The 27,995-nt window shown below is 40.6% G+C and overlaps 1 protein-coding gene across 2 annotated transcripts; it reads left to right on the plus strand.

The window, feature by feature from the left end:
• LOC107385983 (heterogeneous nuclear ribonucleoprotein L) lies at window positions 1-27,995 on the plus strand. Of its 2 annotated transcripts, XM_015960127.3 has the most exons (14): window positions 1-139; window positions 526-644; window positions 1,272-1,509; window positions 4,990-5,075; window positions 5,226-5,322; window positions 5,415-5,487; window positions 13,680-13,715; window positions 13,966-14,034; window positions 14,119-14,363; window positions 18,440-18,561; window positions 18,664-18,865; window positions 18,943-19,000; window positions 25,306-25,401; window positions 27,708-27,995. In XM_015960127.3, the coding sequence occupies exons 1-14, from the start codon at window positions 59-61 to the stop codon at window positions 27,764-27,766; spliced, it is 1,581 nt and encodes a 526-aa protein (XP_015815613.1). In that variant the 5' UTR covers window positions 1-58; the 3' UTR covers window positions 27,767-27,995. The 2 variants fall into 2 exon arrangements, with proteins under 2 accessions (XP_015815613.1, XP_070411760.1); XM_070555659.1 differs by lacking the exon at window positions 13,680-13,715.

Genomic DNA, 27,995 nt, shown 5'->3' on the forward strand with positions numbered 1-27,995 from the left:
ACCAAGTTTTTCCCCAGAACTGTAACGCAACACAAAACCGGTGGAGGGATTTGACAACATGGCTGCTGTTGCGTCCCGATATTACAGAGAAGGCGGCAGAGCAACGAAACGACAGAAAACCGAGGGAGGAATGATCACGGTGAGTGTTTTCTCGCAAACTGTAAATAGGCGTGACGGAAACTTTAAACTATACGCGTTCTTGTTATTTAACAAACCATATTAGTACCAGTAGGGAATATAATGGGAGGTAGCTAAAACGAAGAAGCTAATTAGCTGTAGCTAGTCAGGGCTGTGCTCACATTGCTTAGATTTGATGTGTATGTGGAATAAATAAACCGGCACAGCATGTCGTTTAGGTCGTTGATAGGAAACGTTCACTTGAACTTAATGTCAACATACTCTTCCTTAACGGTAAAGGAAATACTTTCTTCGTTTCGGTTGTGATAAATCTGTTGTATGAAGCTAGCAGCGATTTCTGACACAAAACGTGTGTTGTCTATTACCAACGCCGTTGTTGATTCTTAGGACAACTATGATGACCCACACAAACCACTGCCCTCCCCTGTGGTACATATACGGGGATTGGTAGACGGTGTGCTGGAGGCCGACCTGGTGAAGGCCATGCAGGAGTTTGGAACCATCAGGTAACGGAGCACTAGGCTGCAACTCGAGCAGGGGTACCCAACGCCAGTCCTGGAGGGCCGGTTGTATCGATATGAGTCCCCCCGTCGAAATCCGTTTCTTTTCCACCCAGCTGCGAGTTGGAGCCATCCACTCACAAAAAATAACCCTAACCGTAACCACACTGTCACCAAAACATTGTTTGCATAATTATAATTTATGAAATTAAAATGTATTACACGATTTTATGCATGTTTTAGGATTAGGGTAAGTGTTAGGACACGCCTTTTGTGCGAGTGGATGGTTCAAACTAGCAGCTGGGTGGAAAAGAAACAAATCTGGACGAGGGAACACGTATCGACAGACCACCTGTATTGTATGTGTGTTTCAGTTGTTCTCTGTTCCACTTGATTCAATTGTTAAATCATCTGTTTAGCAATTCATTAAGCTCTGCATAACTCTGCAAATCCATCTGTTGGTTCAAATCGTGTGTGTGTGTGTGTGTGTGTGTGTGTGTGTGTGTGTGTGTGTGTGTGTGTGTGTGTGTGTGTGTGTGTGTGTGTGTGTGTGTGTGTGTGTGTGAGAGAGAGAGAGAGCAGACTGCTGAAAGCCTTATGTTAAAAGTTGCCCTTTGTTCTTTTCCTTTGCAGTTATGTAGTTATGATGCCCAATAAGCGTCAGGCCCTGGTGGAGTATGAGGACATGAAATGCTCCTGTAATGCTGTTATATATGCAGCTGAACACCAAGTTAATATTGCAGGTCATCCTGCCTTCATTAACTACTCCACTAGTCAAAAGATCTCTCGACCAGGAGATGCCGATGACACCAGGAGTGTCAACAATGTGCTGCTGCTGACCATCGTGAACCCCATCTATCCCATCACCACGGTAAAAGGCTCCAAATCACAGTGTTTTTAAACCCTTATTGAAATTTAAACCCTTATTGAAATTCTATCATTTAGCTACAGACGAAACACTCTTTATAGTCTATATTTCTATTTCTGCTTTGGATTTGTTAGACTGAGGATTAATTGCAGAACTGAAGAATATTTGAATGACATCTTAGGTGTGTTCTTGCTGTGTCTTTCTAAATCCATGTAGTGTAGCTACAAAACAGGTAAACAAAACTGTTTCTGTGTTTAAAAAGAACGAAAGCATGGATTTGAATGACATCACTGCCTAAAAACAAAACAACTGAAAGACTAAAAAAAAAAAGATAATTACATCTTAATTATAGAATTGTAAGTTTAAGGATCTAATATTTATTTAATAAAAGATATATTTGTGATCTTAGTGCAGTCAAAGTTTTCTTAAAGGGGCATTATGGAAGTTTGACAGCCAAAACATGTATAGAAATAATACCTTTCTTCATACATTCTCCTGCAATGCCCTGGTCCTGTAGAATGAGCCCTGGCATTTTTACTGTGATTGCCTGTTTTTCTGTAAAATCACAGAAAAAGAGAGCTGCTCGGGTCGAGCAGGCTGCTTCATGCGCGTTCACGCTCAGGCTTAGCCCTCCGAACCGTTCTTTGAACGTTGTTTCAGCTGTTATCAAGGATATAAATGTTACAGATACCAAAGACATCACTGGTGCTTTAGCTCACCTAATAAGACGTCGGACTCTCGTGCAGAAAACCCGGGTTCGATTCTGGATGTGTACATAGTTTATTTAAAGTTTCTTTTTTACATTAATGATACATTTTTTTACGGTAAGATCTAAAATTTTTATTTGAGACTCGCCGAACGGCATTGAATTCATAGATAAAAAAGATGTGGGTTCAACTTTTATTTTGGAACAATTTTTCAAGCAAGGGAAGGGAATGGTCTGAGCATGCAGGAGGACTGACCCATCATAAACCTTTGTCGGCTGTGCTGAAGAGAAAGTTACAGAACCAAATTATTTAATTAATTAGCTGCGCATTCTCCTGTCCTCTGCCCCCCCAGACACACACACACAGGACTGTCTCAGCTGTTATTTTTGTTAAGGAGTGTGCACGTTAAGCATGCGCGCCTCGTGCACGAGCCTACTATTGAAGCTGCCGTTACGCTTTTGGCCTGAGGGGGCAATCGTGAGCATAAAAATTCAAAACTCTGTGAAGTCCCTTTAAGATTGAGGTATTAAAAGGAACAAATGCACATCTGTTTTTGTTTTTTAAGTTTTTTTTGCATCCTATATATATATATATATATATATATATATATATATATATATATATATACAGTTGTGGTCAGAAGTTTACATACACTTGTAAAAAATATAATATAATGGCTCTACTGAGTGTCCCGTTATTTCTAAAACTCTGATTTTTTTCTGATAGAGTGATTGGAACAGATACTTCTTTGTCACAAAAAAACATTCATGAAGTTTGGTTCTTTAATGTCTTTATTATGGGTTAACAGAGAAAAGTGATCACATTTGCTGGGTCACAAATATACATACAGCAACTTGATCTAGCAATTTTGGTGACTTAGAAATGTGTCAGTGAACTGAGCTTCATAGCATGGCCTCTTAACTTCTTGTGAGTGATTATGAGTGACTACAGCGGGTGACTTCTCTTAGGCCAGGTAAATAGGGCTCATTGGATACAAACGCCCACAAACGCTACAATGGGAAAGTCAAAGGAGCTCAGCATGGATCTGAAAAAGCGAATTATTGACTTGAACAAGTCAGGAAAGTCACTTGGGGCCATTTCAAAGCAGCTGCAGGTCCCAAGAGCAACAGTGCAAACAATTGTTTGTAAGTATAAGGTGCATGGCACTGTTTCATCACTGCCAAGATCAGGAAGAAAACACAAGCTATCACCTGCTGCTGAGAGAAAATTGGTCAGGAGGGTAAAGAGTGAACCAAGAATCACCAAAAAGCAGATCTGCCAAGAATTAGAAGCTGCTGGAACACATGTGTCATTGTCCACAGTCAAACGTGTTTTGCATCTCCATGGACTGAGAGGCTGCCGTGCAAGAAGGAAGCCCTTGCTCCAAAAGCGGCACCTTAAGGCTCGACTGAAGTTTGCTGCTGATCACATGGACAAAGATAAGACCTCTGGAGGAAAGTTCTGTGGTCAGAGGAAACAAAAATCAAGTTTTTTGGCCACAATGCCCAGCAATATGTTTGGAGGAGAAAAGGTGAGGCCTTTAACCCCAAGAACACCATGCCTACAGTCAAGCATGGTGGTGGGAATATTATGCTGTGGGGCTGTTTTGCTGCCAATGGAACTGGTGCTTTACAGAGAGTAAATGGGATAATGAAGAAGGAGGATTACCTTCACATTCTTCAACATAACCTAAAATCATCAGCACGAAGGTTGGGTCTTGGGCGCAGTTGGGTGTTCCAACAGGACAATGACCCCAAACACACATCAAAAGTGGTAAAGGAATGGCTAAATCAGGCTAGAATAAGGGTTTTAGAATGGCCTTCCCAAAGTCCTGACTTAAACCCCATTGAAAACATGTGGACAGTGCTGAAGAAACAAGTCCATGTCAGAAAGCCATCAAGCTTAACTGAACTTCACCAATTCTGTCAAGAGGAGTGGTCAAAGATTCAACCAGAAGCTTGCCAGAAGCTTGTGGATGGCTACCAAAAGCGCCTGATTGAAGTGAAAATGGCTAAGGGACATGTAACCAAATATTAGCACTGCTGTATGTATATTTGTGACCCAGCAAATGTGATCACTTTTCTCTGTTAACCCATAATAAAGACATTAAAGAACCAAACTTCATGAATGTTTTTTGTGACAAAGAAGTATCTGTTCCAATCACTCTATCAGAGAAAAATCAGAGTTTTAGAAATAACGGGACACTCAGTAGAGCCATTATATTATATTTTTTACAAGTGTATGTAAACTTCTGACCACAACTGTATGTATATATATATATATATATATATATATATATAAAATAAATATATATATAAAATAAATAAATAAATAAATAAATATATATATATATATATATATATATATATATATATATATATATAATAAATATATATATAAAATAAATATATATATATATATATATATATATATATATATATAATAAATATGGGAGAAAAAATGAAACTTTTCAGCTGAAAAAATGAGAACAAAACTGAAAGTATACGCTAAAGTAGAATTTCATAAAACTTCATGAATATATTTTCTAGACCATAGATCTTTGATAACTCTTAAAGTAAGGGGTAGAATATGCCCTGTTTTAAAGTGGGACTCTATGCATGGGTGGAGATGCTATTTCCTGTTAGGAAAACGCTACTGAAAGAGGCATCGCCTGGTGGACCAAAAGAGCAGCACTGAGGCAGTGATAGACTGTTCTAATCGAGATAACATCTGTTTATCTCATCAACTATACTGTATTTACCTTTTTATCCTCCAGGATGTGCTCTACACCATTTGTAACAACTGTGGTCCCGTGCAAAGGATCGTCATCTTCAGAAAGAATGGTGTTCAGGCCATGGTCGAATATCCTTTCAGATCCTGTGTTTATTTCTTGTGTATTTATTCAGTTTTTGGGAGTAATTTTACTGTTGCGATTTACTGTGTATGGTATTAATTTTGTATTTTACTTCTAGCCTCAAACTCAGATAATCAGATCTTAACTATTGATGCTACATTTGATTCAGTTCAAAGTGCTCAGAGGGCCAAAGCTTCTTTGAACGGAGCTGACATCTATTCTGGTTGTTGCACTCTAAAGATCGACTATGCCAAGGTAAGTGTATGATGGTGTTTGATCTCTCTCTAAATGAAAGGATGTTGGCTCAGAGTGTGTTTGTAGCTCACTCGTCTTATTTTGTAAAACAGCCAGCACGCCTAAATGTCTTCAAGAATGACCAGGACACATGGGACTATACAAACCCCAACCTGAGTGGCCAAGGTAACATGCATTTTTCTGCCTGATTTCCGTTTTTCCCCTTTTCCCTCTCATGCCACTATATGGGATTTTTTTTGGGGGGGGGGTGTTTTGCCTCCAGGGGAATTTCCTTTGAACACAAACAAATATTTGCCTCTGTGCAGCTAATCGAAGTGTTAAGGCAGTTCCCCTGTGATGCCATCAGTCTTTATGCATTTTCTCACCACACAGCAGGTGCAAAGGGCATGAGGAGCAGCCTTCAAGGATGCCCGCATTAGAGACTCATGCATGAGTAAAGTAGCAGGCTCCCTTTGTAGCGTTAGGTATAGCATAAGTATGTTCACACATGTCCACGTTCCCTGTAGAGCATGTCACAGCTGCACAGTCTCACTTCCATGCCTTCTCTAATCCAGTCAGCAAAATGCATCATCACACCTGTTAGCTTTCTTTAAAACATAGTGGAGATTTTATCGTGGCATAAATAACACACAACACTGTTTACCATTTTTCTGATGTATATGCATTCACACAGTGGTGTTTGCTTAAGTAGTGAACTTGATGTTTAAAGAAAAACACTTTTTACCTGACAGACTTCTGATTAAGGGCCCCATGAAATGACACTTGTGACTTCTAGTGTTTACTGCATAATGAAATAAAAAATTATTTATATTAGATACTTAAACATATCTGGATGTTAAATTCCCATCAGTTGTCACACATTAGTGTTTGTGACAACTGATGGGAATTTAATTTTAGTTAAATAGAAATTATTTCTTAAAGCACTCATTGGGTTAAACCAGGGGTCGGCAACCTGTTCCCATGAAAGAGCCATTATTACCCGTTTCCCACAGTAAAGAAAACACTGGGAGCCACAGCAGCCGCGGCATTGTGGGCGGGGCCTACCCTCAGACAGCAGAGAGCTGCCTTAACCAATCACAACAGGTGACAGCAGCCAGTACCGGTCGCTCGTGTACGTCAGAGTTATCTTTCATAAGAAGATAATCAATAAAAGGATTTATAAAAAAAATGGATCCAGAAGTTGTAGCCCGTCTATGCCTACAATATTTAGATATTTTTCACCCTGTTGGTGGTTTTACTGAGCAGGTGCCACTTTTGTCATACGTTTATTTTTAAAACATGTTTAGACTGTTCAGAATACAAATCCAGGCTCTGTCACGTTTGATTGTTGTAATTAAACTTTGTTGGTGGGGAAGGTCCGATCAATTTGTTTTTCCCTCATTTACAGCGACGGAGATAACGGCGCAGTGCGCCTGGCTCAGGTGTTAATCAAGTTAAATTATATCTCTTTGCAACAATTTTCACAAGAAAACAAAACATTTAAAAGCAGGGCTTGTGTTGTGTTGACCGGACAGTTCCCGTATTTGGCCGTTTATTTTGACGGAGAAAGAATAGAAAGAATTACCCCGACGCATGCAGACAAACTGACATTTTATTCGTTACGCACAGATGTAGCTAAATCACTCAAGAAAAGATTCCCATCTGAACATCTGAGCTGGACACTGCTCAGCGCAGCTCGCTGTCAGCGCGTACGTACGGTGCACAGCGAGCTGAAGATGTGGAGAGGGGCTTGGAGCACGTCGCAGAACCAGAGCATATGCGGGAAGATTCCTCCAACTGAAGCGAGACTTGTCACTTAGAAAATGTTCCCTGATTATGAAACTTTGGCTGAATAGTGCTTGTTCCTGTCTCCAATGTGGCGACACATCCAGGAGCCGTCTGAGGAGAATCCCAGAATCTCACATCCTCTTCAGCTCAGAATGCGCCTATGATTACGCACAAGCGTGACCCGGTCTCACAGTAAGACCGGGTTGGAACTGTTCAGGTTTACGCAGACAATCTTTACATAGAATTAGCATACAGATGTAAAATTAATGCAGTAAAATATAAAGCATTTTATTTAAATATCCATTCATTATTTTCAAGCACAGAGAGCCGCATCAGATGGATGGAAGAGCCGCATGCGGCTCCAGAACCGCGGGTTGCCGACCCCCGGGTTAAACAATGTCCCCCATTGTGTAATTTACTACCAAAAGGCCTGTCAATTTTGAAGTAAAAAAAAAAAACATGCAGTTGTAAGCAGGATAAGTATCTAATACAAAATATATAAATTTTGACTGCTTCATATTAAAAGTCCAATCCAGATTTATTAGTAGTACTATAGCCAAACCCAAAATACTTGAACTGCATTAGTTAGCTTGTTTTTAGGTAATTTGATGCATAAAAATTTAGATGAACATCAAAGCAATTCACAAACTACTTGGGTGGTCAGTGGGCTGGATCAGTCCCACTTCAGGCCCTGTGGCCATGTGTCCAGGTGTCCTTGGACAAGATGCTGAACCCTGTTGCCCTGCAGGCCCCATACAGATGGCATCCCACTGCTCCTCAGGGTCAGATGCAAAACAGCTATCAAGTTAATTCATAATTTTCTAGTAAATAAGTTAATATTTTAAACCTATATTTTATTACAGTTTAACATAAAAAGTAATAATTATTACTATATAATAATAAATTGCCTTGATTTAAGTAAAAGTAATACTTAAAAAACACGCATGCATGTAAGGTTCTTTTTTTTACGTTATTATTCTGACTAAATGTTTAGTTTTTTGATTAGTAGCAGATTCACATATGGCATGAATGTTTATTTTTTATACCTCCATATAAAGAATTTGAATTTATTCTCAAGTGGTTTATTTATGTAAAAGAATGTGATTAACGCGCAAATCAGACTTGAAATTCAAGGTCTGAGCATTCATGGGGCCTTTAAGTGATGTCGTAAAATATAAATGCACTTAATGGTATCTTCTGTGAATATTTTCTAATCATTCTCGTAAACATACCTAAATAAATTTGTATTTTTGTGTCGGCAAATCAAAATAGTTTTGACCAACTATATCACCTTTCTCTAAACATGAGAAGGTGAAAACGTGTTTAGTTTAACCCTTATTTCACACTGAAAGCGTCAGCACTGCTTTAAATAGAATCCATTATAGTCTATGGGGGTGTTTCAAACCAGCCACGATGTGGAAATATCACACGGTTTTAGTGTAAAACCCCTGGTAATTTTCCAAATAAAAGACGGTTACAGCAATGCAATTTGAAGTGTAGATTACGGCAATACGTGTGGCCTAATGGGCTCGACACACGGGAGGCGACCCGCGGCAGTGGCCAGCGGCAAAGCCATCTACGCTTTCTGTTCCATGGCGAAATTGAAACTTCCGTTGTTTTGTTTGGCTGTGTCAGGCTGGAGGGAATTAAGGTTATTTAAGCGGTTCAGAGTTAATAAAGTGGTAGATATGATGTTTCTCAAGGTGCTGCTAAAGTTATGTGAAATCTTACTTGTGATTTTACTATATAAAACATAATAATAATCAACTTCTCCTTCATGTTTGCTCGGAGATGTACGGAGCATCCTGTCCGCTCATTGGTCAGTGAATGAAACCTCCGTTGATTGGTCCTCGTCCGAGCGACAGCGATGAAGAGTTGAAAATATTTCAACTTTCTGGGATCGCGTTGCTGGGTCGCCTGTGCACGACACGTGCACGAGCGCAAAATTTCACACGCACGTTTTTCGCGTTTCGCTTAATAGGAGGGAGACCCGCGATTATCGCTTTGCCACGCATGTCTCATTGAAAATGAATGGAGGAGAGGCGATGTCGCCTCCCGTGTGTCGAGCCCATAACAATTTATTTATTCCCAGCATCGTTCCAGAAGTGCAGTGGTGTGTTTTTCATGGCTTTAGTCCTGGCAGTGGAGAACAACAACATCCTGTATGACATCAAACGTAATTCCTTCTTTTTGGTTTAATGGCAGATGGCGTAACAAACCATGAACTTTGAATTCTCGAGGGATTTTGTAATCTCCCGAGACAAATAGGGAGGATGGCAGAAGTCTAGAAGGGTTTTGTGATGCTGTTCTGCGGGCAAGACCCCTTGTGTGTACTGGTCCGCATTGAAGCTTGTGAGTGAACCATTCCGCACCACTGATGCTTCCAGTGTGAAGTAGGGTTACTAATCCAACATTTACTTTGTACTACTGCTGCTACTTTAAATGCTAAGAAAACCACATAATCACCTGATTTGCTTTCTGTCACCTCTACGACCAAAATGGATCACAATAGGACTACAGGCAAATGGACATCTTCCCAATAACTTCTTAATCATATTAGAAACTTCATTAAATTAGACATTTTTGTTATTTTTTACTCTTAAGTATTGTAAAATTGTATTGCTGTTACATAAGTAACTCCTGTTTTACTATTTGTCTCCACATTCTTTTTGTTGTTCGGACAGAACATGCACATAGTCATTTTTTATTTAGGTGTTTGAAATCTGGTCCTCGAGGCACTCCTTGTGTCCTTACTCTACAAACTCGTATAGCATAGGCACAACGACAACCACAACTAAAGTAAAGCTGCTTTTTGGCACACATGGGACACAGTCGGACATCAAATACCGGAACTCAACCCACCTGAGAACTTTTTAATTCAAGTTCATCACCACCCATATCTCCACAAGTTGACACTGGAATGCTTTTATTTTTGATGGTGGACAGTAGCCACTTTTTCAATTTCAAGGGACAGAAATACTCCAAGGCAATACAAACAGACACCCACCATATCCACCTCAGTCTGAAGATGATACATAAGCACCTACTGCAGCTTCTTTACCAGCACAGCACATGTCATCCACAGAGCTCTGAGGAGTTATCTCTTTGACTCAACACATTGTTGATGAGGGCAGGAGTACAGGTGTGTGTGCGTACAAGTCACACCTTCTAGCTCTGGGAACCACAGGGATCAACAAAGGACATTTCAGACACACTCAGCCTGACCAGGGAACAGATGACACCACATACTGGGGCAATAAACAAAAACGAGGCCTTTTACTGATGCCATTATTCCTCGTCTCTACCTGCTGCCGGTGCCGAACACGACATGACACCACATCAAGCCGAATATCCAAGACAACATACAGCTGAACCACCATGAAAACATTTAACCCCCCAAAAGCAACGCATCACGTGAGCACCCACTGTTACATGAGAAGAAATATCGTCAGGGGGGCCTATGAAGACACAACCATCAAACACCTCTCAAGCATACAAAGCAAACAGCTAACAAATCCTTTCCCAAGGCGTTCTGCCATTATGGACCATGGTGTTCTATTTTTTTCTGTACTTTATTCCCCCTTTTCCTCAATGTGCTGATCTTGTGTTGTTTCTGCGTTGTTTCATTCTCCCTTTTTTGCACTGGCCTAGTGATGCCTCTACTGCCTCCCATGTGATGCAGGTTTGGCTCAGTGTGTCTGTGGACTGGCAGCCCACTCTCAAATGGTGCAAATGCCCTGCCTTGTGGTCAGAGCACGGTAAGCTGGAAATGAGCCTCTAATAGTGTCTTTAAAAGCAAAGCCGCAGCTGGTCTAGAATCAACGTGGACGTGTGGATGTACTTTTCTCTTTGATGGTGGGGCTGCAAGGAAGGGAAGAACAAACAAAATACTGAAGAGGAAAAAGTGAGTTGAGGCTGGAGTCAGAGATTGGCAGTTAGCATCTATGCTGAAGACTACCTCACCTACCCACTCTGTCCTATACTTCATGTGTGGTGCTGTAAGTACTTAAATGAATGAATACGTTGACTTCATGGTGAACAGTTGAAAATGTATGTGCCACTACAGAAAGTTGACTTATGGTTTTTAGTTTAAATTTAGCATCAGCCTTTTATATCTTGTTTTAATTTTATTAGCTCTACTTGAGGTTTACACATCAGCTTAAATTGTTGTCATTTCTAGGCCAACTTTTTCCTGCCATAATAATGAAATAGTTGAACCTGTTTGATTTAGATTGTATCATAAAAAATAGATTTTGGAAACATTCATAGCATAATAATCTGTTTGGAGACCCGTTCTGAATCTCTGTACTTGCCCATAGTGTTTTGTAATGGGCAGACATACGGTGGGGCAAAACGTATGTAATCAGATACCAACTGTGCAAGTTCTCCCACTTAAAAAAATGAGAGGCTTGTTATTTTTATCATAGGTATACCTCAACTATGGGAGACAAAATAAGGGGGAAAAAACTCCAGAAAATCACATTGTCTGATTTTTTTTCTAAGAATTTATTTGCAAATTATGGTGGAAAATAATCTTTGGTCTCATAGAAACAAGCAATATTTCTTGGTGTGACCTTTGACCCAGCTCTCACCCTGGATTCTCATGTCAGTTCTCTTGTTCGCTCTTCCTTCTTCCATCTCAGGAACATTGCTAAGCTGAGTCCCATTCTGTCCCGCTCTGAACTTCAGACAGTTCTCCACACCTTCATCTCCTCACGCTTAGACTACTGTAACTCTCTTTTCACGTGTCTGAGCAGAACCTCCCTGAACCGTCTACAGGTGGTTCAGAACGCCTGTGCTCGGCTTCTGACCAAGTCCTCCAAACACACCCACATCATCCCGCTTCTCCTCCAGCTTCACTGGCTGCCAGTCAACTTCAGGGTTCATTTCAAGATCCTGGTTCTGGTCTATAGGGCCTTACATGGACAAGCACCATCTTACATTGGTGATCTTCTTAGTCCCTACACCCCTAGCAGGTCCCTGAGGTCCAGTGATCAAAGCCTACTGGTTGTGCAACGCACCAGGCTAAAGACCAAAGGTGACAGATCATTTGCTGCTGTGGCCCCCAGACTCTGGAACTCTCTCCCCCTGAGATCAGTGGACTCCTTTAAAAAGCAGCTGAAGACTTACTTGTTCAAGCTGTTTTTTTTATGACCTTCTTCACCACTCTCTCTTTATTCTGCTTTCCCCACCTATTCCACCTTCCTCAGGATCCACAGATTTCCCTCTTTCCTATTCACTCTCTCTCTTTCTTTACATTTATTAATCCCAATTGTCTATTTTTTGCTCATTTTAAATATATTTTTAACCATTTTCTAAATTATCTTTTTGTTTTTACATTTTTTGTTTTTTTGAAGCGCCTCGTGATTTTTATCTCGAGAGGCGCTATAGAAAATATATCTTCTTCGTCTTCTTCTTCTTCTTGCACTCAACGACCTGCAACTTCTTCTATGCCAGGCTGTGTCCTCCGCCCGTTTCCTGTATTAATGGCACCTGTTGGAAGTCGTGATCATTATAAAAGACACCTGTCCACAACCTCAGTCACATTCCAATCTCCACTATGGCCAAGGCCAAAGAGCTGTCAAAAGACACCAGAAACAAGATTGTAGCCCTGCACCAGGCTGGTAATCTGTAATAGGTAAGCAGCTTGGTGTGAAGATGTCAACTGTGGGAACAATTATTAGAAAGTGGAAAACATACGACACCACTGATGATCTCTTTTGATCAGGGGCTCCACGCAAAATCTCACCCGGTGGAGCGAAAATGATCACAAGAACGGTGAGCAAAAATCCCAGAACTACACAGGGGACCTAGCGAATGACCTGCAGAGAGCTGGGACCAAAGTTACAAAGGCTACCAATGGGACTAAAATCCTGCATGGGACATGTGCCCTTGCATGTGCCAGTACATGTGCAGGCCCATCTGACATTTGCTAGAGAGCATTTGGGCGATCCAGAAGAGGACTGAGAGAATGTCATATGGTCAGACGAAATCAAAATAGAACTTTTTGGTAAAAATTCTATTTGTCATGTTTGGAGGAGAACAAATGCTGAGTTGTTTCCAAAGTATTTTGAGCCTGGTTTTCTGTAAATGCACCAGGCCATTTTAAAATGCTTCTTGAGAACATCTGAGTAATTTCTGAGAAATTTGTTATTTGCTAAACCTTGGAAAGTGGGGCCTACATAACTAGTCATGGTGCATTTGAAAGAGCCTTGACAGATTCTTATGTATAGTAGTTAAACTGGTCTAGGTCAAGGTCAACTAACCCAATTTCACATGCAGTGAGTGTCAGTGCTTTGGGAAAACATTCTTTGTGTTGTATTTTTAGATGTTTTTATTTTAGTGACTGTTTCATTTTTTTGCTCACATGAGCAACTTTCTCAGTTGTCTTGTTCTGATTTGTAATCACTTAAAACAGTCTTCAATAAAACCCAACTGCACGAGAAATAGATGCCCGTGTTACTCTTGATGACTGTATTAAAGTCTTATTTATGCATAAACTCATGGGAGTTAAATAAATATATGCAGTATTGCCTATTTGGAAAGTTTTTGTTCTTTTGGAATTGACATGTGTATGTGTACTTATGCAGATGCAGATGGTGAAGGCAATTGGAACAATTCACAAGGTGTGTTTGTGTGTTAATATTAGGACGGAAGTAATAGAATATTTAAAAGTTAAAAGACTGAAAAAATCTCCATTATGTTATAAATACATTAGGGAAAAAAATATTGACTTTTTGAACACTTGAAATAATCCCAGGATTCTGTGTTGCATGTTATTCATAGAGTTGTTCCTTAGCATATATTAGCTGTAACTGTTTCATGCATGCAGTCAACAACGTTTTGGATGAAACATTTTGATTTTACAACTTTTAGACCCCAATGCCAATCCAAATAAACGCCAGAGGCAGCCTGCTCTTCTGGGAGATCACCCAGCTGATTATGGTAAATGTGACTTCCAGAGACATTTTATTCTTTTTTTTCTCTTTAGACCAAAGCGTTTTCATTTTCTTTCTTTTTGTAAATCAGGGGGCCCTCAAGGAGGCTTTCACAGCTACAGTGATGACGCCTATGGTCCTCCGCATCGCATGGGGCCAGGCATGGTTGGTCGTGGTCGAGGTGGCCAACGGTATGGTGCTGGTTATGGACTACCCCCTCCTGATTATGGTGCCCATGCTGATTCCCCAGTTCTGATGGTGTATGGCCTGGAACCATCCAAGATCAATGCTGAAAAGGTCTTCAACATATTTTGTCTTTATGGCAACGTTGAAAGGGTGAGTTGAGTATTAAGAGGGCCCCTGAACTCTTTACACTACAGTCAGTCATTCACACACATATTCACACACTGATAAGAACAACTTTATTTATCCCGAGGGAAATTCTTGTGTCATGTACATGCTCAAAGCGGTAGGAGAGACAAAGGAACAGGTGAAATAGAAATAAGAAATACAATATATACAGTAAAAAATAATGTACAGTAGTACCCAGTAGGATAGTGCAAAAAAAAAAAAACAATCGGATAACTCAACAAATAAATACATGACTATCCTGGTGAATAAGTAATTAAGCCGTTGATGCAGGCGATTCACAAAAGTGATTAAAGTATTGTGTAATAGACATGGACGTAATTTTGGGGGGGGACAGGGGGGACATGTCCCCCCCACTTTTTCCAAAGTCAAGGTTTGACCCCTGCACTTTTTACCATCCAAAAACAATATTACGCTATATTAAATTGACACTAGTTGAGCTCTAGGACCAAGCAGAAAACAACAGTTTGTGTTGTTACACCTGTTTCCCATTAGAGCATACTGTAAAGATTCACACACACCCCTCCCCACTCCGTGTGTCGTCCCCCCCCCCCCCCCCCCCACACACACTTCTAAAGTGAAAATTACGTCCATGGTAATAGAATTAGGGGTAGTAGCAGCATATGATATGATGGGGGGATAAAAACATATTTACAATAAGAACTCTTGGGTGATATTGCACAGTCTGGGAGGGAACAGAATAACCTAGGTAAAGGTATTAGGAGAATCACCTACAGGGTGAGGAAGAGTTAAACAATCCTATTGCCACCGGTACGAAGGATTTCCTGTGGCGGTCAGTTCTGCATTTCGGGGCAATGAGTCTTGCTGCGTTTGCTTCGATGGTCCATCATGTGGGCGTGCATGGGGTGGGAGGGGTTGTCCATGATAGAGAGAAGCTTTTTTAGCATTCTCCTCTCAGACACCTCCTCCAGGGTCTCAAGTCTGACACCCAGGACAGACCCAGCCTTTCTAATCAGCTTGTTCAGCCGGTTGGCATCAGCTATCTTCACCCCACTGCTCCAGCACACAGCTGCAAAGAACACAATGCTCTCCAACACCGAGTGGTAGAACATGGTCAGCGTTTTCCTCCCAACAGTGAAGGACCTGAGCCGCCTCAGAAGAAAAAGCCGACTCTGCCCTTTTTTGAAGATAGCCTTGGTGTTCTTAGTCCAGTCCAGTTTACAGTCCAAGTGAACCCCCAGGTACCGGTAGTCCTCAACGATCTCAACGTCAGCCCCTCTTATGGTGACAGGAGTAGGAGGTGGGGCCTGCTTCCTAAAGTCCATAATCAGTTCCTTAGTCTTTGTGATGTTAACTTGTAGGTGGTTTCGCTCACACCACTCAACAAAGCTGTCCACCACTCTCCTATACTCCACCTCCTGACCATCCCTGATACAGCCCACGATGGCAGAGTCATCAGAGAATTTCTGCAGATGGCAAGACTGAGACTTGTATCTGAAGTCAGATGTGTAAAGGGTGAAGAGGAAGGGTGATAGGACTGTCCCCTGCGGCGCCCCCGTGCTGCTCAGGATGTTATCTGAGCGGCAGCTCATCAGTCGAACATGCTGTGGTCTACTTGTTAAATAGTCCGTAATCCAACCTACAAGTGGGGCGTCCACCTGCATTTCCGTGAGATGAGCTACATTATAGCCATCTGCCCTGGGGCACAATGACAAAGGCAAAACTGCAGTACACACGTGCTGCCAGTCCCTCCGACCACCACCAGCAGGCAATGTGGGGGATGTGTCTTGTCATCCGAGGAGCTTAGTCAATTGTGACTGGAATATGGGAGAGTCAAACTTATAAACTGTAGCTGTCTGTAATGAGCAGAAACTACCTATGAATACCACTTCTCCCTACCCCCTGATGAGTCGTTAGCCTCTATTGTGTGGTAGGGGTTGCATGACTTAATTTTTTTTAAAGTCGACAGTCAAGTAATGAAAATCGAGTCGACTTCGAGTAGTCGTTGATGACGTCATACACCTGAAGCGGGGGTCGGGGGGGTCGGTAGGTTCGCTGGAGTTTTTGACAATTAAAATTGCGCCCACATTTTCTAAGTTAACACATCTCTTTTAATAACTGTACTTTCTGCATCCTACTTCAGCCCTCTCCCCCCTCCCCCTGCGTTGATGCGCCTGCAGCCTTTCCTGCTGCTCTAAACATTAAAATAATTATTTCATTTTCTGTTCCTCACTTCTTCAATGGTGTCTGTTTGTTGCAACCAGCAGGTACAAAAACAAACTTGTTTTTATTTGACTATTTTTCTGTTCTGTTTATTATCTTCCTGCATCTCCTCTCAATCCTAAAGAAAAACTGCTACCTGGCTTCATATATATTCACCTTATGAGTTACCTTTGAACTGCAGTTCTAAAAGATCTACCGACCGCTAAAACAGCGGAGTGCCGCTGCTCGCCAGCCGACTACAACGGGACCGTTTTTGCTGCGGAGTTCGTGCCGGAGCGGAGATAGTGGAATTTTGGGGGTGCGTCACCGGAGAACAAAACAGGTGATGTGCCTCGCTCCGCAGCAGCGAAGCGCATCAGGCACAAATAACAGACAGAAAACATTAAAGGAAATGAGCCTACATGAACGATCGCGTGTTTAATTTGTTTTTGAGGTGGTGACACCTGATGTGGCGGTGCTCAGGACGCCGATGTCTGGAGCGCATCAACGATCAGAGCTTTGCATGCGCAAACTGATTAAGATTAGGATGGGGGTGAGGGGAAGGTAAAATTGCAAGTGGGAAAAGGTCGCAGTTTGGTTAAATGTCCGTTTTACCGCTGGTGTCGACGCTTTGGCACAGCGCGTTGCCTCCGCCTCCCGACGCAGGGGCTCATCACCTGCTGTCTTTTCCGAGGACTGCATCTTGTCAGTCATTATCACGTGACAGCGACTAGTCGATGACAGGCATAAAAAGTCACTACAGAGCCATGAAGTCGACTAGTTCATACAACCCCTATTGTGTGGGCATTGTTGTATTGATTAGATGCAGATGGGTGTGACCTAGACTGAAACCCCTTTGGATTGCCGTGACCTGGATGATTGAGAACCTTCACCAGCATGCAATTGCTTTTCAAAACATGCTGTTGAACAAAATTGCTGAACAGATCGAGGACAGCCAACAGAGGACACCAGAGGTGTCAGTCAGTGCGTTTACATGCAGCCAGTAACCCCTTTAAAACCCGAATATTCACAATTACCCGGTTCCGCACAGCCATGTAAACACAGCCAAAAATCCGGATATGCTCATAACCGGGTTTTTAAAAACCCGGTTACAACACCCTTTTCTAACCCGAATGTTTGGTCGTGTAAACGCATATCGGGATATCCCCATCAAAGCGTGTGTTCTGCGCATGCTCTGTTCGCAAGGAATCTTGGTCTTTTGTAAATAACTGCTGAGAGGTGCAGAAGTCTGGTTGACAGTCACAGGAATCGTTTGATTGTAGTGGAGAAAAAAGTTTGTTCAACAAAATATTAAGTTGGAGTACCATCATTTTTGTCCAGCTCGTTCCATTAGTTAATTTTTAAAAAATGAATCTGTTGATGCATGCTTGAAAATCATGTCTCACTTTCATTGGTAAAATTTCTTAGAATTTGTATTCATTACTTTTGTCAGATCCAAGTCCTTTCTTTGACCATTGTGAGTTTTTGCTTCATTGACCAATGGTTGCCAACAGTTTTGTCCATGTCTGTATGTATTTTGATTAATTTATTTTACCATTTTGATTATTGAAAATAAAATAAAATGGTGTGATGTGCTTATGTCAATAGATAAATTACTGTGTGACGTCTTTGGTTCTTTTTTTGTCACCTTTTTCACACTTTCCAAGTTTGCAGGTATTATAGTTAAGCTGTAATGCTCTCTACCTACGTAGTTTCTTTAGTTTACAGTTTAGTCCAGGATGATTTATGATTTCACAATTGTCTCAAAGTCTTATCAGTTAACTGGGTTCTATGCTAGTTTTCTTGTTTGTTCATTTCACCTAATGCTAAAAAGCATGTTTGGTTTTTGCCCTTGTTTTTCTTCTTTCATCTATGATTAGGTCAAGTTCATGAAGAGCAAACCTGGAGCAGCGATGGTGGAAATGGGCGACTGCTACTCTGTGGACAGGGCCATCACTCACCTCAACAACACCTTCCTTTTTGGTCAGAAACTTAATGTTTGGTAAGAGCTGGTCTCAGCAGTCCTAAACACAGATACCTGCACTACAGAAGATAAAGTATAAAGTCCAGGTGAAAATGAGACATCTATTATTTTCTTCTACAGCGTGTCCAAGCAGCAGGCCATAGTGCCAGGACAGTACTATCAGTTAGAGGATAACACCAGTAGCTTCAAAGACTTCCATGGATCCCGCAACAATCGCTTTACCTCCCCAGAGCAAGCAGCTAAAAACAGAATCCAACATCCCAGCAATGTTTTGCATTTCTTTAATGCCCAGCCAGATATCTCAGCTGAAGCTTTTTACCAGGTCAGAGTTTCCTGAATACAGTTGTTCCTAAAATGACATTCTTCGATTTTTACTGAAACTGGATTGCTTTCTTTCAGATTTGTGATGAGCTGGGAATAAAGAATCCTACAAGTGTAAAACCTTTTACTGGAAAGAGTGAGTAGTTCTGGTCATGTTCTGGTTAAGTTTTAATATGGACTCATGCTTGAGTCCAAATAAAACACGTGTGGTCAGTGTTTGCCTCAAACAGCTGATCATTATAATCTGTAATCAGTTTTCTAGTGAATAAATGTCAAGAGGGATCTTTTAGCCTAGAATTCGGACCCACATCAGACTGGTTTATGCTGTGCCTGTGTGTGTTTGTGTGTAGCGTGTGTTAGGCACATTGCACTGTAGGGATGATGCCATCTGGTTTTTTTGCTCCAGATCGATTCAGAGTCATTTGATTCTGAGTATCTGTCAATACCGAGTTCCGATCCGATACTTTTCAGAAACGCATTAAAATAAAAGAAAAAGAAATGCTTTTTAGCAAAGCAGTAAAATTATAAGAAAAGGGGTAGAAAAATCAGGAAAGCGTTAAAAGAAAACACATCCAAATTGTCCTTTAAGTTTCACTTTCATTTTTTAAAGAAGTATACCGATTAAAAACTTATTAATATTGTGAATTAGGGATGCACGCTTTACAAAATTTCTTTTATTGACACCCTTAACGGTTAATAGCCGGTTAACCGGAAACCAACCAAATATTAGTCTCTAATTTGTTTAAATAAAACATGGCAAAAACATCAATATTTAATCATTATTTCATCATATCTCTAGTCAAAAACTAAAGGTTTTCAGGAGAAACATGGATTAGAAAGGTGTTCACGTTATGAATGTATTAAAAATAGCCTCATCCCTCATGAGTTTAATAATTAAATCTGAAAATTGCGGTTGGGACGACTAAGATGCGCTATCCACATATCACCCCCAGGGAACACCATAAATCTGGTCATGTGGTAAGTAGCAGCTAGTTTGTGGAGAGGAGATTATGTGGTGACGTCACATATGCGACATGCCGATTTCTAGTTTGTAGTCAAGCTAATTACAAACTTTTACAAGCTAATAAATCTCAAAGTACGTGACAGGTGTATTCGAAACACCTATCATTACTTTTCATTTAAATTGCAGTACAACATATGTGTGATCCAGGGCGTAAGGCAAAGCTGATTAGAAAATAGCGTTTTTAGCCCCGTTGACTTGCATTCATTATTTCGTTCTTCCGGGGACCCGTGATGCGGAAGTGACTTAGGCTCCCTAATCATACGCTGTCGCGTCCATCCCAAGGTTTGAGATTCTAGTCACAAATAAAGTGCATATTTCCCCGTGTTTTTTTAAATATGTGATCATTATAATTGTAATGCTTACAACTTTACGTTTTTACTGTCCGCAATGTGTAGCCTATATATTTATTAAATGTGTGTTTTGCTGTAACTGTGGTAATTTTCTCTAACATGTACACTGAGGTTTAAATCAGTGCTGCAGAGAAATTCCCAAGATCAGTTTGCTTTGTTAACAAATATAGTTAAATCTTACTTGCATTCTAAATAAATACATTAGGTGAAAGCCAGAATGGATGAGAAGCAGGCTGGATCATCCTGGATCTGAGCCTGTTCAATTCAATTCGTTTATTTATTTCTATAGTACCAAATCACGACGAGTCGTCTTAAGGCACTTCACATAGTCAACATTCCAATACAGGTCAGTTCATTAAGCCAGTCAGAAAAAAGTTTCCTATGTACAGGGACGAAATTTTGATTTCAGAAGTGGGGGGGACACAGCAGGCTCGTGCGGATTTGGGGTGGGGGGTGTTATGTAAAGACCCCTTGACACGTCACGTGCCCATCTCAATAATTTTTCCATCCTCAATATATATATAAATATATCAAAGTAAAAAAATTTACAACTCTATTATTATTTTTATTTATTATCATTATTGAAGTGCAGTTTTGGCTGTTGACAATGGATAGGCCATTGTATTTATTGTTTTGGGTCTTTTTTAATTGTTTTTGGTGCAACATTTTCTAACAGGGAGTGAGATTCCTTTTTTATTTAATTTTTGTTTGTTATTTTTATTCATTTAGAAGTTCTGGTTCTGGATATTTCAATGTTAAATGAAGGTTTATTTGTTGCATTTTAAAGGGTGTACTTGCATTATTATGATATATTAACATTATATTAGTGGTTATTTTGGTCTAGATAATGTTGGCAATGATATCGCTTATCATCAACAATTTGTTGGACAAAATATCGTCCAGCAAAATGTGTTACTTTCCCAGGCCTAGTCAAAAGTATAAAAATTATTTATACATAAACGGTCCCTCCTGAGATCTGGCCGTTTGTTCATTTGCTGTGTTAGAGGACATGCTGAACTAATGTTTTACACATGATCATCACCCTAACATTTGAGTGTATAAAAACATATTAAATTTGTTTTTCCCCTTAAAAGTGTTTAAACAGTTGTTGCATTTCAACACACAAAAAATAAATGGAAAAAATAAGATAAATCTAATGAAAAGTGTACATCTATGACATTAAGCTTAAAAAATCTGTTGACAATGATGATACTGTTCATTTTTCAGAGCTTTTTAATGTGAAAATATGCATTGCAATAGATAAGTTTACAATAAAGTTTAATGATAAAAGTTTTGAAGTTACACTTCTACTACTACTACTACTAGTAATAATAATTATGATGATAATAGTAATAATATTAAAATAATAATTATAATAATACGAATAAATTGTGTCTGAGGAGTCAGTTATGTGGAGGAGATGAGTTTGTAAAAGTTAGTTTTGAGTATGTTTTTGAAGGAGGAGGTGAGTCTGAGCTTAATGCAGGGGTGTCACATGTTCCAACTTACGTTTTGACTTTGAAAGAAGTCTCTTATATCCACTTTTCGTTTTCTTGACATGCTGCCTCCTGGCTGTGCCTAACTACCAAAGACTCACAAATGAACACTTATTCAAATGTTATGTAATGGAAGCTGAGCTGAGCTCTGATATTACACAGCGTCTAGTTGACAATGTGACTCAGTACCGGTGTTCCCTAGCGGCTCCAAACTAGCAAAACAACGTGAGCACGTTCTGACTGTTTACAACTTGAGTGACAGCAGCAACAGCCAATAATACGTTAGCAAGTATCAGCAGAGCCAATAGATTAGCTTTTGGGCGGGTCTAATAGTAAACCGGTTTCCGTTTCGGTCCTAGTGCTCAACCAAATCCATTTAATGGAGCGTAACATTGTTTTTGGACGGAAAAAAGTGCAGGGGACCAAAACTGCCTTTTGAAAAAGTGGGGGGGGACATGTCCCACCCGTCCCCCCCCCCAAAATTACGTCCCAGCCTATGTAAGGAACCCAGCAAATTGCATCAAGTCACTGACCAGTGTCAGTGATTTTACAGCAATCCTCATACTAAGCAAGCATTTAGCAACAGTGGAGAGAAAACTCCCTTTTAACAGGAAGAAACTTCCAGAGGATCCTGGCTCAGTATAAGCAGCCATCCACCATGACTCACTGGGGATGGAGAAGACAGAGCAGACACACGCATACACCAACACCAGCACACCCACACATCCGCTTACACAACATATATACCAATGCTTCTATGGTTACTTTGTGATTTCTTAGTAAATATTCTATTTGGTGAGAGATAAACTTTATTGTATTTATCCTAGTGAATCTATAATTAAATGGGTAAACTAGTAGTAGCACATTCAATGTCAAAGAAAGTAAAATGTTATGATCAGGAGAGGGAGAATGTTTAAATGGTTAGCTACAGTGTTCAAGACGATGGCCCCCTCCATGAGGCCACCACAGCTCAGCAGAACATCATTGTAGCTTCTTCTGGGGAGAAAAACAGAGAAAAAGTAATGTTAACAGCTGAAATAGCAGGAAATAACACAGTTAAAGAGCAGATTGTAGAAGAAAGTAGTAGAGTGTGGAAGGTGGTCAGTATGTCCTCCAGCAGTCTTAAGGTTGGTTTATGCTTGACGCGTCCGCGAGGTCCGCACGGCTCTGTGCGGAAAAGTCCCGTCATTTTTCGTCATTTTAACAACCACGCCGCGCCTCCGCACGGCCCAGAATTTCCGCAACGCGCACCTCGGAAAATTTCTAACCACACGGACGGTCGGACGCCAAAAAACATGGCGGACCGGCAAGAACTAGTACGGCAGAGGTTCGTAAATACAGACATTTGTATGATTCAGCTCTCAAAGATCACCGTGATCAACATGTTGTTAATAATTCTTGGAGAGAAATAGCTCACACTGTCGGAAAAGACGAGAACGCTGTTAAAAATGCTGAAATGCCGTGTTGTAAACAGTCATTTCTACTTCTACTATGGTGTAGTGTTGGATGCATGCCGTAGAGCTCCATGCTGCCCCGTTCAGTTTGGGAGAATATTGGCTCGCCGCAGAGACGAGCCGCACAAACCATAAACGCTGCGAGTTGTGAAGCGCGTTACAGCCGCGAGCCGCGAGCCGCATCACCGCGCGGAAAGTGAATGCGTCAAGCATAAACCAAGCTTAAGCCTATAGCAGCATAACTACAGAGATAACTCTGGGTAACTTAGCCTTTTAGATAGAGACATGTTGGAGGCAGGGCAAGGGAGAGCCGTCTTTACCAACTGTACACTCCACCTCCCTCTACTCCCCCACTTGTCCATATTTAGGCTATCATCCGATTTTAACCATAGGCCCTATCAAATAAAAATGTTTTAAGCCTATTCTTAAAAGTAGACAAGATGTCTGCCTCAGGGACTAAAGCTGGGAGTTGGTTCCACAGGAGAGGAGCCTGATAACTAAAAGATCTGCCTCCCATCCTAAGTTTAGATATTGTTGGAACCACCAGTAAACCTGCAGTCTGAGAGCGAAGTGCTCTGTTAGGAACATATGGAACAATCAGGTCACTGATGTATGATGGAGCTTGATTTTTAAGAGCTTTATATGTGAGGAGGAGGATTGTTACGACCCCGATCATCCAGGGGAAAGGAAGTAACTTTAATAAAACCCAAGATGTTAAAGGGTTAAAGAAGGTCCAGTGGTTTATTGTAAGGTTTACAAAATAAAGTAAGGATTAACAATTATGAGGGACCTAGTCTCAAGGTTTACAGAAAAACCAAACGGAATAAATTAAACAAAAGGACAACAATTACCAAATCAAATACAGGTAAGCAGTAACCTTCAGCTCTTAAAGAAAAGTGGTTTCAGCCAACTTAAAGTAAAGCTCAGGATACAAACAGAGCGGAGCTTAAGAAAAATAATGAACCACCAGAAGACAAAAGTAAGCAACCAAAATACAAGCTCTGAAGTCCAAGTTGTTCACTTCAAAATGACTAAACAACAAGCTTTCAAAGCACAGCAAAACCACTGCACAGCTACAGCAAAAGGCACAGCTAAACACCCAACAAGATGGCAAGCTTCTCAGAAGGAACCAGCCTCGCCTTCCTAGGAAGTTGTCCATATTATAAAGGGAGGCTGTTAAGTCATTGGATAATTGGCTGGATGTTCTGTCCAATCGAGAGAGAGAGAGAGAGAGAGAGAGAGAGAGAGAGAGAGAGAGAGAGAGAGAGAGAGAGAGAGAGAGAGAGAGAGAGAGATTGTAAATAACTTCCAAAGCGTCTGCATGGTCAAAATAGAAAAAATTGTGATTTTGCAATAACAAAATCGTGATATGAATTTTTTTTATTTTTTTCTCGATATATCGCCCACCCATACCTGCAGCCACAGTTCTGTCAGCCACCTCCACAATGGAGGTACGGAACAGGGCCCATTCAAACTCAATGTCCCTCGCTTCTCCCAATACGTTTGTGCTTGCCAGGTCTGACCAACATCCTCCCCCACCATCTGAGCCAACTCACCACCAGGTAGTGGTCAGTTGACAGTTCCGCCCCTCCCTTCACCCGAGTGTCCAAGACATGCGGCCGCAGATCATCAAAGACAAAATTGATCATCAAGCTGCGGCCTAAGGTATCCTGGTGCCAAGAGCACATATGGACACCTTTATGTCTGAACATGGTGGCCATTATGGACAATCCATGACTAGCACAGAAGTCCAACAATAAATCACAGCTCGAATTCAGATTGGGGGGCCGTTAGGGGAGTTAATTTAGTTGTCATCTTTTTCACACCGTCCGAGTTCGCAACTATGAAAAAAGATGCATGTAAACTAATAAAATTATTTTTTGTTCTTCTATGCGTGATGTTTGCATCTTTGTGCCACGTGGCTGTACGTATAATTGCTACAGCCTTGCTGTCCCGGATGTGACCGAACCCGCCAATTTGCTTTTCTCCATAAAGTGAATGAATGAATGGAAAAAGTGATAAAAAAAATGGCAAGATGATCAGACATGGTGTTTTCAGCTTTCAGTGCATTTACACAAACAAACATAAATGATCATTCTCTCATTTTGTCTGAACAGGTGAGCGGAGTTCATCTGGCCTGCTGGAGTGGGAATCCATCAATGATGCCATGGAAGCCCTTGCTATGATGAACCATCATCAAATTAAAAACCCTAGTGAGTTATTCATTTATTGTATTTTTACATACCAATGTGTTTAAAGGTAGACTATTCTCTTCTATATTTATTGTTACGTCTTGATTACTGTAAGACTGTGTATGCTGGTGTGTGCTCGGGTGCAATTGCTCACCTTTAACTGGTCCAGAATTCTGTGGTGAGATCCTTGTCTGGTTCTAGGAAGAGGGAGCATGTCACTCCTGTATTGGTGCAACTTCACTGGCTCCCAGTTGAGTATTGGGTTGGGTTTAAAATCACATATTCAACCAATAAGGATGGGTTCAATAGCATTTTGTTGCTGAGGGACAGAAAAAGCTGCAAACAACACAGGCGTGATGTAGCGTTGCAATGATTATACATTTTGGTGGTACGATTATAGTGTGAGAAATCATCAGTTTCAGGATTACCGTGATTATTTACATGAATTGATTTCGCATATGTATTAACATATATATATATAAATCACACACACATTCTGTAAATTATTGATAAAAGGCATAATTACATTCTATAAAGGTTTAGAACCCCTGAATTATCTGTCATTACTTTTCAGAGATTTTGCTCAGAAAAATGCTCTCTACTACTCATTATCTCCACAAATAACACAAGCCTGGAGAAGTTCTGCTGTGAAGTGGAGTTGCTAATGTTAACAGTTAGCTTCTACTAGTTGAGATGTTCTCTGCTGTTTCATGGACGCTAAACCAACAACAGCCTTCCCCATTCTGAGTCAAGATGGGTGAGTACATGAATGTTAAGTGACAGGGTGACGTAGATCTGTCAGGCCTTTCTAATCCTAGAGTTTCACCATCTAGTTTCTATCAGAAGCTAAAGCAGGAGACTATTTTCATGTTCAGCCTGCATGAAACACTCAGAGTAATTATCAAAAATAATCATTAAAAAATATTTTTCAGTGAACCACACCTTTAATTATATTTGCTTAATAGCCGTTTTTGTGTTTCAATAAAAAGACAAGAAGGTTTAACTGGTCAGGGTTAGCACTGAAGGATGGAGACACCTTAATGAATAAAGATGCTAGATTCCTACTAGTGCAGTTGTTGTTATGAATTTTACCTATTAAATGTAATTCATACTTGTTTATATCTTTTCAGATTTCATCAATAAGAATATTATTTGAACAAGGATAAATTATATTATTGCTATGTAGAACAAGAATTACAGAGAGGTGTAGTTGATAAAATATGAAAAATGGGTTGCCGCACAGGCTTGTTGTAGACGGGTACCGGGGAAACGTAGAACAGCACAATATGAACCGTTGTTCACTGGATTGTTCTAATATTGCTGTTAAATTCGTTCAGCCACTAATGTAATCTGACTCACTGGGACCTCATTTGTCTGCGTGATGATATCAGTGATGATAAATTGGGAGTGTAGCAACTTTTATTTTTCTGCCAGCTCTGTGGATGGATGAGACATCGTTCTGAATTTCTCTTTTAGCAGCTTTGGGAGTCTAAAATATTCCCTCACAGGAGACTTGAAGTGCTTCCTAAGTGGAAACAGAGAAGTCCCGGTGATTGTTGACGCTGGTTCTGCTGGGTGCGTTCGTTTCAGTTTCACTTTTGCTTTGGTTCACTTTTTTTTTTTTTTTTTTTTTTGCGGTGTTGGAGACATCTTTACAGTGGGTTAACCGCAGCTGTCCACACAGTGGTTAATAGTCAAACAGGTTAATCCTTGCAACCCTAACGTGATCAGCTGTCACAGAGCGAAGTAAACAGTGAGACAAAACTTTAGATATTGGAGAGATGTGAAAGATAGTTACTTCTCTGTAGTTTAGTGTTTTTTTTACGTATTTGATGAGAAGGCTGAATGTCCAGCAGACAGCTCAGCTGTTTAGCTTAAAGACAGAAAAATGAGACTTGCAGCCAGAGTCTGACGCCAAAGCGAGGGTTTTGAAAAAGATCTTTCCTCACTGAGGAAGATAAGCTGGGTCTTCAGTTGATTCTAATAAGAAGTGTTAATGGCGGCACTTTTTTACTTATTTATTTATTTTTTTCAGCTTTATTTTGTTAGCTGTCTGCTTTAGTGATGTATGCTTCCAGGAGGTGCGCTCATGCCACTGCGTGTCCTGCTGGAGCGAGGCGTTGTGCAGCCTGGCTAACTTCCTGGGTCTTTTATTCTATTTTTATTATTTGTTCTTATGATATCTGCTGTTTTTATAACCTTTTTACCATGCACTGTGGTAGTGAAAACACCGTAGGCTTCTGTGAATGTAGTGGAAGGTGCTATAGAAATAGATGATTGGTTGGTAATTGAAAGCTTTGTCTTTCTCTGTTTTCTCTCTCTTCTAGGTGGGCCTTATCCTTACACACTCAAGCTGTGTTTCTCAACCGCACACCACACCAACTAACACTGCCCTCTCAGTTTGAAGTCTTTAACCTGCAGTTCTGTTGGCACATTTTGTTGATCGTATATTCACTAAAACTAGAAATAATGTGCGTGAGAAAATGTTTCTTATATTTAACCTTTTTCATGAATTCTGTTTTTATATCAATTATTTTTGTATGTTCACGTCACAACCTCTCCTCTTGTATCTGGCTTTGAAATACAAGTTAAAATGAGAGTAGTCAGAGTACTTG

This window comes from Nothobranchius furzeri, chromosome 10 (assembly GCF_043380555.1).
Source record: "Nothobranchius furzeri strain GRZ-AD chromosome 10, NfurGRZ-RIMD1, whole genome shotgun sequence".
Lineage (NCBI taxonomy): Eukaryota > Metazoa > Chordata > Actinopteri > Cyprinodontiformes > Nothobranchiidae > Nothobranchius > Nothobranchius furzeri.